Source organism: Myodes glareolus, chromosome 17, assembly GCF_982192425.1.
Source record: "Myodes glareolus chromosome 17, mMyoGla1.1, whole genome shotgun sequence".
NCBI classification, from domain to species: Eukaryota; Metazoa; Chordata; class Mammalia; order Rodentia; family Cricetidae; genus Myodes; species Myodes glareolus.
The window spans coordinates 27,494,401-27,508,918 of NC_142042.1; the positions used below are offsets into that span (position 1 = coordinate 27,494,401).

General features: G+C 41.7%; 1 protein-coding gene across 1 annotated transcript in view; it reads right to left on the reverse strand.

Moving 5' to 3' along the window:
* The window catches only part of Col25a1 (collagen type XXV alpha 1 chain), a 398,267-nt gene that overhangs the window by 22,992 nt on the left and 360,757 nt on the right, over positions 1-14,518 (reverse strand). Inside the window, exons 26-31 of the mRNA XM_087897573.1 lie at positions 11,746-11,790; positions 9,312-9,392; positions 8,191-8,253; positions 7,537-7,587; positions 5,505-5,531; positions 1,346-1,381 (exon numbers count right to left, since the gene is read on the reverse strand). Coding sequence (XP_087753699.1) covers positions 1,346-1,381; positions 5,505-5,531; positions 7,537-7,587; positions 8,191-8,253; positions 9,312-9,392; positions 11,746-11,790 — 303 coding nt within the window. The remainder of the gene's footprint in view (positions 1-1,345; positions 1,382-5,504; positions 5,532-7,536; positions 7,588-8,190; positions 8,254-9,311; positions 9,393-11,745; positions 11,791-14,518) is intronic.

A 14,518-nucleotide genomic window follows, 5' to 3' on the forward strand; every position in this document is an offset into this window, starting at 1 on the left:
GTGAGTACTTGCATGCATGTATGAACATCATGTGTGTGCAGTTTCCATGGAGGCCAGAAGAGGGCACCAGATCCCTGGAGCAGAGTTAGAGCTGTGGTGAGCCACCATGCGGGTGCTGGGAACTGAACCTGGGTCCTCTGCAGGAGAAGTCAGTGCTTGTAATTGCCGAGCCACCTCTCCAGCCCCATGCCTTTATAATCTTAACCAGGAAAGTATTTCTACTGTCTTTTCCCCAAGTCTGTTCTCCACAGTCACTGACACCCATGGTCAAAGCCTCAAAACTTTGTATTTTTTAGCAATTTAAGTGGAAAACATATGAGTGAGAATAGTGTTTAACTTTCAGAACATCCTTCTGCAGTTCTATTGGGACAGCAGAGGCTCACGAGGTGGGTTCTAGGCTTTGCACGTCAGGCAGGTCAAGTTACTCGATTGATATAATTGGTTTCTGTGGCAGAGAAGATAATATCTGAAAGAATGTAAGAACTCTGGGGTCCAGTGGAAAAGAATAACTGCCTGAAGAGTTTTAGAACTGAAAATTTTGATTCTTAAAAAAATGTCATAAGGGTTATTTGCTCGATTGTTGGGAAGATCATGCTTAAGCAGTAAGGAGTGCAAAACAGTGTTTGCACATACAAGGGCTATTTCATTTCAGCTTGCCTATCATATTCCCATGGCTGCTCTGGCAGATCATGGATTCTGTTAGAATGCCTGGATAGAAAAAAATTCAGAGTTTCAAATTCATTCTTTTGTTGGTGAATTCTTATTTATCTCAACCACGCACTTACTGTTTCATCTCAAAGTTTACCTCCACAAGGCTTCTAAAGACTGACTGACTATGGCAAACATGTAAAAGCTGAGCTGCCCAAAGCAAAAAAATGATAAAAATGATGGAGACACACGATGCACGTCATGAATAGGGACTTGGAGGTTCATTTTAAGGAAGAAATAACAATTTTAAGATGGATATAAATATAAAGGAAAAATAAGTTAAAATAAATTCCTTATTTTCCCCATTCTGAGCCTTTGCCACGGGATTACAGGGAAGGTTTTATGAATTGTTTTAGGTTGTTGAGACACCGAAGGCAGCAGGACCTGGACCTGGTGTTCTTCTCTCTTAGCAAACTATCCAGACTTGAACTTCCGAAGATGACCTGGCAGCTCAGGCTATACCTTCGGGGTGCAACCCATTTTCTGTCCCTCTTTCTCACTCCCTACCATCCTTTTCCACCTTTCCCTAGGCAACCCTTCAGCATCTGAGAAGACCACAAGGAACGAAGGGGTCTTCCCCGGAGCACCCAATTCACATCCACGAAGCACGTGGGAGCAGGACGCGGGGCTGACTCACCCGGGATCCTGGCTTTCCGTCTAAGCCAGATGCTCCCTGTGTGATGGGGTTGGTGTCAGGGTTGGTGGGGGTGACACGAATGACAAAAACAGAGATTAGTACGAGGCACTGATGAACAAATGCAACACGTCAAGCAACATAATACACAGTAACGGGGTTCTGGGATGAATATCACATTGCTACAAATAGTTAGTTTAAAAAAAAATCACATGACAATACATGCCCCCAGAGGTGATGGCATTTTAGTGACATTTCTACCAGGAAATTCTCATTGAGAAATCTGGCGAGTGAGGTTTACACAGTGGGCTACAAAGTCCTTGGGGCTCGTAGCTATATGGCCACATGAAATTCATCTTCTAAAGACTATTATTTATGATATGTTTCTTTAGCTTCTGAAGAGAAAGTAGTGGAAATCTCTGAAGAAAGGGCGCCAGAACTCTGACTACACTTGCTAACACGGCTTTATGGACGAAAATGTGCTTTACGATATTGGGATAGTTTGATTTTATATGGATGGTATTTATGTTGTCAACCTAAAGTTCACAGTAGTCGCCACTAGAGGGACTTCTAGGAACAAGAAAAAAAATGTGGGCTCAAGTTATTAAGTCCCAGTTTGTCCTTCAGTTTGGTTCAAATAATCTTTATATATCTTTGATGTTTGCATGAGAAAAGCCTTAAAAACAAACTCTTCTCAGATTAATGCATGCTTTTCTTTATTTTCAGTTGAGGGCTACCCATCGGGTGTGTGTGTGATACAATGGTACTTTCTCTGTTTGTTCCAAGAGTAACCCATCCTTCTTAACTAGGCTCTTAGAGGGCAGATCCCCAACACTCGTTACTTTAAAGATACAGACTATGACATGGAACACTTAAGATATTGTGTTAGTGCTTTCAAGTCTCTTGGCCAGGCCGGAGACCTCTTGCTCAGCTTCATACCTCAGGTGTAGTTAATAACAACAACAACAACAACAAAAAAAAAAACAATGAAAGAAAACAAATTGATTCCAGCTGCCAGCAATGCCAACACATACATTTGAGATATTTTTAGTTTTTTTTTTTAAATTTAAAATTTCCTTCAGTATGATTCTGTCATGATCAATGCTATAACTACAAAATAGAGCTTTAGGTAGCAATGATTATGAACAGTAGGCATTGTTACTGCTTAATGATAAGCCCCTTGTGACTTTTTAAAGTCACTATTATAACATTTGAAGATAGATGTTAAAAAGAGATTTGTATTGAGCACAGGATTCTGTATCTAACTGGGGTGCAGAACTAATGGCTTTATGATGGTCTTGTGCCTACGATCCATCAATCCAATTGGCACAATTTAACTGAAATTATAACAAAACTTAATACGATTCACTCAGTAAGTAAATGTGTACAATGCACTTGCTGTGTGCGACTTACAAGTCACGGGCTTTTGAGTGGATGTTAGTACTGAATACACAGTACCCGTGGGAATAATGAGATAGGTGACCACCAATATTTTGATCTCACATCTCAAATATAGAACTATTTTCTGTTATTGATTGTAGGTCATATTTTACAAACGTAACCTACAATATTATTTACTGATCCTTATCTTCATTTACTGAATAAATAATGCATTAAAAGCCCCAAATAAAACCACTACCTTCAATGAAAATTTCAAAAAGTGTTTCAAGTGGTTGTGGGAAAATTATTGGCATAAAGTATATGAATGTGTAAAACTCCTTTTCATTATGAATGAAATCTTTACAACTGCCGAATACTTCTTCCCTGCTACCCACTATTGTCCCATGAAGCTCATATCAGGGAATCTCCAAAACGAACAACACAAAACATACAGAACACAATGTGGCTGATTAATGGAAGGAGTCACAGCACTGACCTCGGCAATGGCCAATTGCATACCTGCCACAAACCGAGAGCTACAGTTTCCATAGACTCCAAGAAGATGGAAACAACGGAGGGAGGGTCTCACTGTATTAGACCATAAAAGTGTTTGGGAGAGATTTGTGAAACGATAAACATCGCTTTTGAGAAGAGACACTGGCAGACGTTGTCTGTCAGCCCCGCGAGAGCAAGGTTGGCATGTATGGAATTGACGAGTGACGGAACATTTGTGGTGGTGTTTGTTATAGGGTCACCCTGAGACATGAGATCAGGACGTCAGGGAAAGCGAAGCTGGGCTGTGCTCTGCTCTGACATCCTGTTCAAAGGGCAGGACTCCAAACTGTGAGATAGCCACTGAGCAAACCAGCATTGTCACTTAGGGCAGAAAGAAAAATCTGAGATTTGCACTGAAATGGAAAGTTTTCTTTACTTACTGGAAGACCAAGGGGTCCTCTGTCACCCTTTTGACCTGGTTCACCCTTCAATCCTTTAACACCATTTAACCCTGGTTCACCCTAAATGCAAAAGCAAATGCCAATTTTGGTTGCTATCATGGGTGCTTAAGCTGCGAGAGAAGAGACCCAGTCTCCGAAACCCCTGCAGATTCCAGTTTTAGGTGACGGCAGAATGGGGCCAAGCTGGTGGTGCATCAGTTAATCACCTAAGCTAGAGCTTAATAAACTATACAGATGGCAAACAATATTTCAGAAAGCAACGAAACTTCGGAAAGAAATGTGTTGAGTATCACCAGAAGATGTAGAGCTGACGTCATGGATTTTGGAGTTCCACCTCGAGGAACTTAGAGTTGCATTGTTTTGACTTAGCAAATCAGAGACAATCAGAGCGGAGGATGGTGATGGGATCCGTCGGCAAACCCCATTCTGCTGAATTGAAAACTGGAATCTGCAGGGCAGGGTTATAGACAGACATTTTAAGCCTTTAAGCATTTTGCCCAGGAGAATGAACTGAATACAGAGACGCTGACGATGGCAGTGATGCCAGGCTGCAAGTCCCCATTCCCTGGCACTGCCAAGTCAGGTTCCTGCGTGGACTGATCAATAGCGTCAACCACAAGTTGACAGTCCCAGAAGAGACTGTGAAGATCAGAGAACTTGAATATAGCTTCCCTAACTGTCTGCGCCATGTTAGCAAGAAAGAAATAAGGTTTTAACATGGGGTGACATTACAAGAGCCCAGGGAAGTGGTAAACCCTCTCGACTCAGTTTAGGAAAAAGCCAGGGATATATAACATGCAGATGGCCCGTCAGCAATCACATGTGAGAGACGGAAAGTGTGGGCACAGCACTTCTCACGTGTCTGGAAAACATGGAAAGACTTGTGAAAGGAAGGTGACCTCGCTGTATGAAGGTCACGCTCACATTGGCTGAAGGGATTTGTAAGTTGCGAAGTACTATCCGATCTGCCAGACGGTGAAAACCAGCACACTGCTCATGAAGCACAGAGTCTAGAGCCTTCTAACGGATGCCTAGACGAGAATGCTCGCCAGAAAACTCTGGGAAAACCGAAGTGGATGCTCCCAGGAGGCCATGCTATGTATTTGAACTTCCAGAGACCCCTCCCCCCACCGTCACAGCATAGTAGACTTGAAGATATGAATTTGTAGTGTAACCACAGGCGACCAGGTCTAATCCTGAGGCCACAGTGTCATCGTCAATAACGCACTGGGGGCCAAGGCTTGGTGGTCACTGTTCTAAACTTGAGATTCATGGCTTCGCACGTGAGCACATTTCTAGTGTGTGGTCTTAAGATGATGAGTAGGCAGCGCAGACTCGCATGAATTTTGTGGCATTACAGCTGACATGCCTCATCCTATTCTAGATTATGACCCATGGGAAGTAAAACACTGGGATGCTGGGTAGCCAAAGCAGGCAGGTACAGCAGTCATGTGTGACAAGTAAGGCCTTCAGTTGACAGAAAACATAGAACTACTGCCACCATAAGGACAGAGAGCTCCTGGCATAGCCCAGGAATTTCATCAAGAGACTTGTAATTGGCAGATTTTTAACATTCCATGTATTTTAAAAACTTCATAGTGATAAGGGCAAAAGCAAAATGAGGAATGGTTTATTTCCAGGTGATAGCATTTAAACTCATTCTGAGTCATGTTGCATAGTGAGCGTTAAACATCTGGATGCTTAAAGGCTTAAAGACTATCAACATTACTTGACAAATAAATAAGACAGGACAGACATGCTTCCGTCATGCTTGCCCGTGACCACCAAGGAAAGAGAAATCAAATAATCAAGGGATTTGCTGGTACCTTTGGTCCAGGAAGTCCATGGGGTCCCTAAAAATGGAAAGCAAAGATTTAATTAAAAACTGACTCACCGCTTCCTTGTGGAAATGAGGATTATATCAGGTATAAAACGAGATGTAAGACAAGAATCTTCTTGTTTGTGCTATAGCCAGAGGCAGGTCAGTGGGATGTTATTTATTACCTACCAAATGTTCCTTCCAGCTCTTGGATTGCTCTGTCATAGGAAATTCATTAAGAGCAATTCTGTCTGTTAAATGTCTAGGAGAGGGGAACGCTGCTGGGGTTTCCATGGTAGAAAAATCAGGCAAAAAGAGAAGTCCTGTTTTGTCGTTACATTACAGGTACATCTCAAATTTCCATTTTATAACCTGGTGGGATGCTTGAGATGATTCATGAATTTTTATGGAATAGAGGTAGTACATAAAAGCCAAGAAAATTTAGGAAAACCAATTCTCTACAGTGTGAGTAGCAAGGAAGAAGAGATCCTTTGTCCTTAAGTCTTCATCTCCAAGGTGTTGAAGAACCGAAAGGCGACAGGAAGATGGCAGCCAAGCCTGGAAATCTGGAGAGTTGTTCATCTAACTAAAGATCAAAGAGGGCGCAGCGTTATGGTTTGGATTGCATTTATTGTTACAGAAATGAATCCTGTAAGGCCCTTCTGATAGTTGTTTATCAAAGAAAGGAGGCCATAATGAATGTATGAATCAGGATAAGAAGAAAGTTGTTTGGCAGAAAATACAAATATAGAAACTAATTATCAATTTAAATTAACTGAAGGTTACTGTGGATTGCTTTGAACTTTGAAAGAGATTCTAATAAGCTATTTGGGGAGATGCATATTTACTTATCCACCAGTGAAATAACATAGAGGGAAAAATAGCTGACCATGTTCCCTGAGCTATTTGTTACATCTGTCTACATTCGAGTAATGTTTTCCCTTTTGATAAGTTGCGGATAAACGTTTCCAGGAAATGGGTTCTTATTAGTGAGTATTCTTATCTCAGGTTAATAATGGTCTAAAATTCCTTTGAGCTAATTAACCTTATCATTTGAACAGGATGTAGCCTTCTTAAATTTTAGCCTCTAACTTAAAGTGAAAAGAATATAAAAAGGCAAAAATCTGCCACTTGATTAATTCTTAATGTACTCTTTGGTGTTAAGGGAGGAAGGTTAATGGAAGTTGTTGACCAAAGAAAGGAAGCAGTGAGCGAGACCTGGGTGAGCAGGCCACACTGTGGCTGGGATCCTACCCACGATGCTCTCTCGAGAGCGCGGTTGGAGTGGAGAGTGGCCACACTTGCTTTCGTCTCCATTATTGATGTCTTCCGGTTTATGAGGACACCCGAGAGACGGGTGTAACGCTATAGCCTGCCTTGTTCCTCGCCGCGGTCAAAAGCACTCGAAGCACTCTGCTGCCCACATTCAGGCCTAAGCACAACTGTGGTCCTCCAGCACTTAGCGAGTCACACTTGCTACATAGCTGCCTTTCCCACTGGCAGCTCTACGGGGTCAGGAATGCTGCTTCCCCTGCCCACTGGGAGACAACTGCAGCAAACACGGCCTGGCTCCATGAATCACCAGAAGAGTCATTAACACGGAAGGAGAAAGCTGCAACACTCTACGTCATCTGTGGAAGCCAGCTTCTGCCTTTATCGCAGTTTTTGGACAAATGTTCTAGTTGGAGAGTTCAGGGAAGGTTCTCAAGCGTCAAAGCTGTTTGGAAACCCTCTTCACTGGCTCGTTAGTGCCTTTACTTGCTATTAACAGCCTACAGCAGTGACTGGATAAGACCGTTTTGCATGTTCGTGCAGCATTGGAGGAAAGCTTGCCAGACCCGTCTCTCCTCGGTGCTTCCTCTTTCTAACACATGTGTTTAGGGGAATGAAAGACAGCGCTGTAAAGCGGTCAAAGCACCTCGCTTCTTCTGCCCATTCCCCAGAGAGCAGTGCCAAACAAAAGCCGGCGGTGTTCATCTTTTCTCCAGTTGCACGCGCGCATAGAAATGAGCACATTCCAGGGAGAAAAAAAAACTTACCATGGGGCCAGGCGGGCCATGGGGACCTGGAGGGCCTGGTGGGCCTATGATCTGTGTGTCCAAAGAAGAAACACGGGTGTGGTTACTTCATATCGATAAGGCAGTACAGCGTGGGTCCTGGTCTAGGGCTCTGCTAATGCCATCAATAGTCACAAAGTAGAAAGGACCCTGCGAGGGGAGCTGGGCTTGATTCTCTGGCTTTAGAAACTCCTCCACAAGAATCAAATAACTTCAAATACTACAGTTGTTCTACAAAAACCCAGAGTAAATCAAAAAAATATTAAAAGAAAAGGAAGCAACTGATTATTGAGAAATGCTATAATGCTGCAACCGCTATTAAACCCTCGGTTATTTCACTAAGCACAAATGGGACTCTGGAGAAAAAGAGAATGCAAGTTCTTATTTCACGAGACTTTCCCTATAAGCATTATGGGAAACCCATTGATTTTTTTTTCTTTCTCCCAAGAGCTCTGAAAAACTGCTTCTAACTCAAACTCCTGAGATACACTGTCTCTTACTGTACAAGACCAACATGTATCACGTATAGTTTGATCCACCAAGTGAATGACTATTTCTATTACCTATTAGGCATCTGGCACAGGGGGATCTAGGCAAACAATAATCCCATGTGAAGGGTCTGCCCCATAGACTTACAGAAGGACCCTGAGGCCCCGGCAACCCAGAGTCTCCTTTCTCTCCTTTTACTCCATTGGCACCCTACAAATAACCAGGAAGCAGATTTAGCAGGAAAGTTATTTCCAAGGTCTAACAGACAACTGGACTTTAGCTGCCCTGAATTTTTATATTCTGCAGATCATACATAAGAAGTTTTATCTCCACGCACTTTAGTCCAAAGCGGTAAATATACTAAAATCCCTAGGATTATGAGTGCTATATAAAGCAAAATATAAAGTAAATAGAAACTAGGCTGAACCTGATTTTACAGTATTAAATATACAGGATTATAAATGTTATTTTTTTTTACGGTGTGCTCACTTTAAATAGCAAAGGTGAGACTTTGGTTCTACTGACATTTATCTATAGTTTCTTCTTTAAAAACAGGTCGAAGATGCAGGCCTGGTGGCACAGGCCCGAGATTTTGCTTACTAGGAAGACTGAGACAGAAAGATCAACTATTCAAGGCTGGCCTACGTTTCAGAGTGTGTTCAAGGCAGTCTATGCAACTTTTTAACATAGAAAGTTAAAACAAAAGGATTCGAGATATAGCTCAGTGGTGGAGGGGTTCGGTTGGCAAATAAGGGGACCTAGGTTCAATCCTCAGTATCGGGCATAAGGTGGGGGAGGGTAGAGGGTAGGGAAACCTCTCTACTTTTTTTTTTCTTATATTTTTCTATATTTCCCTAAAGTTTCAGAGAAACAGTAAGTCAGGGGAAATAAGCACTACCCCAAAGTATAGACACACAGACTAATCTATTCTTTAATGGTTCTAAAGTTTTGAGATTTTGTGCTTTTTTTATTTCTTTACTGTTGGTTACTTTATGATAATTACTTGAATATACATATTAAACTCAAATGGCCAATTCTATTTGTTTTATTACCATCTAAAGAAAATGATTCAGGGAAGAAACCATTTACTTTTTAATTAATGTGGTTATACTTTAAAATTTTAGTGTGCCACTTGGAAAAACTAAGCAACAATACTTCGTTATTTCAAAAATGAAACCAATTTGGAAACCCCTGGCTGGGAGTGCAGTTGAATAAACAATTCTTTCCTAGTCATTTATTTTAACCAGAGCGCATAGAGTGTGACATACCGGCAATCCAGGGAGTCCGATTCCTCCTTTTTCACCTGGCATCCCTGGGTCCCCCACATCTCCCTTGGCGCCTTTGAGACCCTATAAGTGATAGAGTTGGCATGTGAGAAGCATAGTGACAACCTGATAGGCAGATCCTGGGGCCAATGGGATTCCAGATAAATCTGTCAAGCGGCAGGTGCAAGCTGAGAGGCCAATGCCTTTTGTTTTCTGGTATTCTTCTTACAGCGCGCTACACTGGATCAATCAATATTTTCCCACGTAACAAACAGGATTACGTTCTAGAGACCACTTGAATACAAAAAACATGAACTCAGGATTTGGCGCAATTTCTCCTGGTTTCATAAATTTGCAAGACAACTAATTATATCCTACTAGTTCAGAAGACGATGTCATGACCGTAATTCTTAGCAGTACAGAAGGCATGTGGACCAGGACTTAGTGTTGTTATAGGAACAAAGATCCAAGTAAAGGTTCCCGTTTCCACACAGCCCTTCCCACCTCTCTATTGCATGCATAAGTTCTCTCTGCCGTCAGTTTCTAGCACCCGTGTGCAATCAATGCTTTAGCACACGCAGCTTGCTCAGTGTTCCTGTGTGGTTCTCATGACATCTCTACATGGCGAGCCAAATGCGGTTACTATTCTTTTAGAATGAGGGGATAGATGTGTGGGTTTTGAATGCTAACAAATGTGAGTTATGGAACCCTAACACTCTTAATATTTTTCAGCATTTTCGTCTGGGCAGCTTTGTGGCAATCTGACCAGATGGTCGTGGTTACCAAGGTAGGGGATTCACAAGCTGCACAGGCCTGTTCATCTTAGGAACAAGAACACATATTAATTTGTTAACCAGCTGTATACTGAGTTTATACTCAGAATCACATACTGGGGAAGTGGGGCAGTACCAACAAAGGTAAAAATATCTGGCTGGTGAATCAGCAAGGTCAGTTGGCTTTAGGGATCTTGTGACAGGGAAAAGCAACAAGGCCAAACCAAAAGACTTAGCGGGAGAACAGGATCTTGCAAGGACCATAGGGAAAAAAAAATCTAGCTACTGTATATATTGTATATTTTGGTACATTCAGTTTGTCATTATACAAGTCTAATTTCTTATCTTTAATTACTAACAATGGGGAAAGGTTATTGTTCATGTGACCTCTGATTGCCATGGCAAATTGACTAAATTACCCTTCCTGTAATATTTGTTTAATGTGAAATTATATGACTTCAATATCCAGCTCTGTTATTAAAAATAACTATTCTCCTAAAGTTAAGTATTTATTTCACCTCATACTTTCTCCTGAAGAGTATATGGTTGACTTTATCAAGTATATCAAGAATTCCTTTGATTTCTTATCCACTAATTCAAGGTATTTTTTAAATATATTCAACTGCATTTTTTCCCATTCTGTGTGTGGGCCTGAATATGACGATGGGCATCGCATGTGTGTTGGTGTCTGTGGAGGCCAGAGGGGGGCGCCTGACACCCTGGAATTAGAGTGACAGGTGGTTGCAAGCTGCCTGGTGTGGATGTGGGGAACTGAACCCAGGTCCTCTGCAAGAGCAATGAATGCTTTCAACCAGCAAGCCATCTTTCCATCCCTGGAGCCATTTTCTGAGAAAACAATGGAAGTCCATATTACCTCAAAGATTTTGAAACTAATCCTTGTGGTCTGATTCCTAATGCTGTCTGCATTCTCTTAGCAAAACCCTTAAAAGGCAGGGATGCCAAGCCGCAGCCGACATTGCCAAGTCCAGCCTAGGGACTGATTTTATTTATGTTGAATTTAAAAAGTAAGACATGTTTAAAGAAAAGGACTCATGAAAGAGATAATATGCACCCACAAAACCTAAAGTATTTATATCACATTTTACAGAAACTTTATCAGCCTCTGGGTGGAGGACACTCTGAAAGACACTGCCATGGTGGGCTAAGCTACAGTGCTTCACTTTTGTCTGATTTTTTTTTAAAGCTCTAGAAAGTCAGGGGAAATCACTAAACAGAAAAAGGAGACATTCTCATTTGACTGTAGATAAGCAATGCTATTATTTGTAAAAACCATGGCCATTGATTTTTGATATTGAATTGCTTATATTCACTAAAAAAAAAAAAAAACCCAAAGTCAAACCTGAAGCTGTTCTTACTAATGTAGTGATTTCAGAGTCTAGTTACTAGACTCTTTTGAGGCAAATTGACAGGTCAGTAGTATCAAGCACAAAGCAAGAGTAACACATGGCTTTACATTTCTACCAACAACATTTTTATCTAATTTAGAACCAGTTGTACTTTTGGCTTTCAAGTGGAACAAAAGATGGAAAAAAGAGAGGGCAAGCATCATCTATCAAAAGACATGACTTTTACTATAGATTTAAAGTCAAAAGTAGTGATCACTAATGGTGCTTTATATAACCGTATAGATCTTGGAAAATTACCTGTTCTCCATCAACTCCGGGAATTCCTGGAGATCCTTGCTCACCCTGTCAAAATAAAAAGCAAGAACTTGCCTGCATTTATCATTACTACAGAAGTCACGCTAGTTGGTAAAAGCACAGTTTGACTTCCAGCGAATGCATTTTAACCCAAGAACATGCTGGTACAGTACATATATCTACGCTAAGTGAAGGGATGATCTTTGAGAACTGTGTGTAATAATACTTTTGGTAGCAAGTAGCGACTGTCTTCACCTTTCTTCCAGTGCCCCATTGGTTATATACAATTTAAAATGGCTGCCCACATCATATAGCAACACTTCTATGACTGTGTTATTATTTTTTCCCATAAGGGAGGAATCAGTATGGATTCTCTAACTTGCAGTAACCATAAAAATGTAACAGTCAAACCAAGAAAAACCAAAAGGCAAAGTCTGGCAAATTTATAGCAATATTTTAACTGGCATAATGTGAAGCGCTCGTAATGACTGTGAGTGTGCCTGGCCCAGAGAAGCCCCACTGGAGGATCTAATAAATCAGATATCTTAATCCCCATGAAGTAAACTTCAGACCCTTTGCATTTCTTATACTCTGCTAGAAATGAAATAAATGAACTTTTAATAGTATGATTTATTAGAATGTTTGACAAACTCAGAATTCGGAGATTTATTTTTTCTTAAATGGGAGACGTTTAACTTAAAGCAAATCTAAACAACATGCTAGAGATTATTTAAACAATACATGTTTAGTCATTTTTTTCTTTCAGATTTGAAGGATAACAGAGTAAACACCCTTTGAAAGGGAAGACATTTTTTATATCAATTACCTATCCATGTGGATGGTATTACAAGCCCCAATTTACCCTGTGCTAAGTGTGAAGACAGTTCTGGGTGAGAGCAAGTCCCTCACGGAGGGGTTTTCCCAGGTGCAGCCCTGAGACTGTTTTCTAGGAAGGCTTTTTTGGTAATAATGTAAAACCACAGCGTTCCATCCGCTAGAGTTCCCTTTCCTGGGGAAAAAAAAAAACTTTAAGAGTTGTAGGCCACAGCATGAAACCCGAGCTTTCCCAGTGTTTAAGGAAGGCAGGATCTTGTGGTTTCAAAGCAATGAAATAAAAAAAGGCCTTTCTTTTTTTTTTTTCGGATTTCCGGTTCTTTGTGGCAGTAGCAAAGTTTATTTTGCCACAAACAAGTCTGCTGAGGTTGGATGCACCCGGCTGAGCCCCAGCTTCATTCTCAGTCTGGATATCTGTCAACACTCTAGTCCAATCGCTATAGCTTTGCTGAACTGTTACCTTTACACATGTGGGCCAGGGAGGCTAAAAGAACAAGATTCCTAAGTCTTCCATCACTCAAAGGGGGTTTGTAAGAGTTTTTTTTTTTCATGTGTGAAAAATGAAAACACCTTTTATTTGACACTGGAAGGAGAAATACCAGGTGACTAGACTATACCGCCAGTCTGAGACGGCGAGTCCGGAACTAGGGGTAAGCCCTATCTATGCTCACCTCAGGGTATGCTGCGCTGTCTCAGAGTAGCAGACACGCCCACCTCAGGCACCCCAACTTTCTCAAGAAGGGGTCATGGGAAGTATAAAGGCCTGTCATGTCACACGATATTAGTGCTAAGACACGGGGATGGGCGGGCTGGAGAAGTGGCAGGTAGCGGGCAGGAACTGGAAGCCTCTCTGTTACCACATGTACTGATTTCCAGATGGTTACCCTCTCCCCATCTTTCTTCAGGTTCCCCTCAAACCCATCTTGGACTTCCAGACTTAGAGGGCATTCCTATGCATATTCACCCCGCAGACTCTTTTTACAAAAAGATTTATTTTTATGTGTATTTTTGCCTGCATGAATGTCTTTGTGCTGTGTGTGCCCCTGGGGTTCTCAGAGGTCAGGAGAGAGTGTCAGACACCCTGAGACTAGAGTTATAGATGGCTGTGAGCCACCATTGGGTGCTGGGAATGGAATCTGGGTTCTCTGGATAGAGCAGTCGATGCTCTTAGCCATTGAGCCATCATACCCTAGCCCTCACCCCACACACTCTTAATCAGAGCGTTTCCTCTATTAGCAACCATGCCTTTAGCAGCCTGTCTCACATTCTGGGTTCTATGTTCATAATGAAACCTCTTACTGGTATATTGCAGGTTCATATAGCAGGTTCAAAACCATACCACAGAGTGAAGGCTCATAATTACTTCCTGGGCAACTGAACTAACAAGTGATCATAAGCAGGGAGATGGAAGGTTTAAGTGAGACAGCTTTTTTAGCTGGGTAGCCCTTTTCATTTCCTTAAATCAAAACATGGCTGCCTTTGCTAGGCCTCGGTGCTGCGGAGATATCTTAGAAACCTTGTGGGAAATGAAGTATGTATTTAGCTTTGGGGAAAATTCTTCTTCCTGAGATTTAGTTATGAGAGGAGATGAAGCAAGAAATTTCATCGGGTTTGATGCTACACGAAGGACCAGAGAGTCGCCAGGACTCCTTCTACGTCTAGCCCAGATGAATAGTGTTAGTCTTCTGCTGCCACTTTAAGAACTAACCACGCCCACCCCAGCCACTTTTGGACCTCCCCTACAGCCATCTTCTCTCTCTCTCTGGTGTATGTGTGTGTGTGTGTGTGTGTGTGTGTGTGTATGTATATGTGTCTTTGTTCTCTTTATGTTTGTTTATGTTTTTCTTTCTTTAAGTAATAAATGTCTAGCTTTAAGTATAGCCTTATGTCTATTTACCCCGCCGTCCACTGTATTCAGCTGCCTGACTCTGCCGCTCACCGG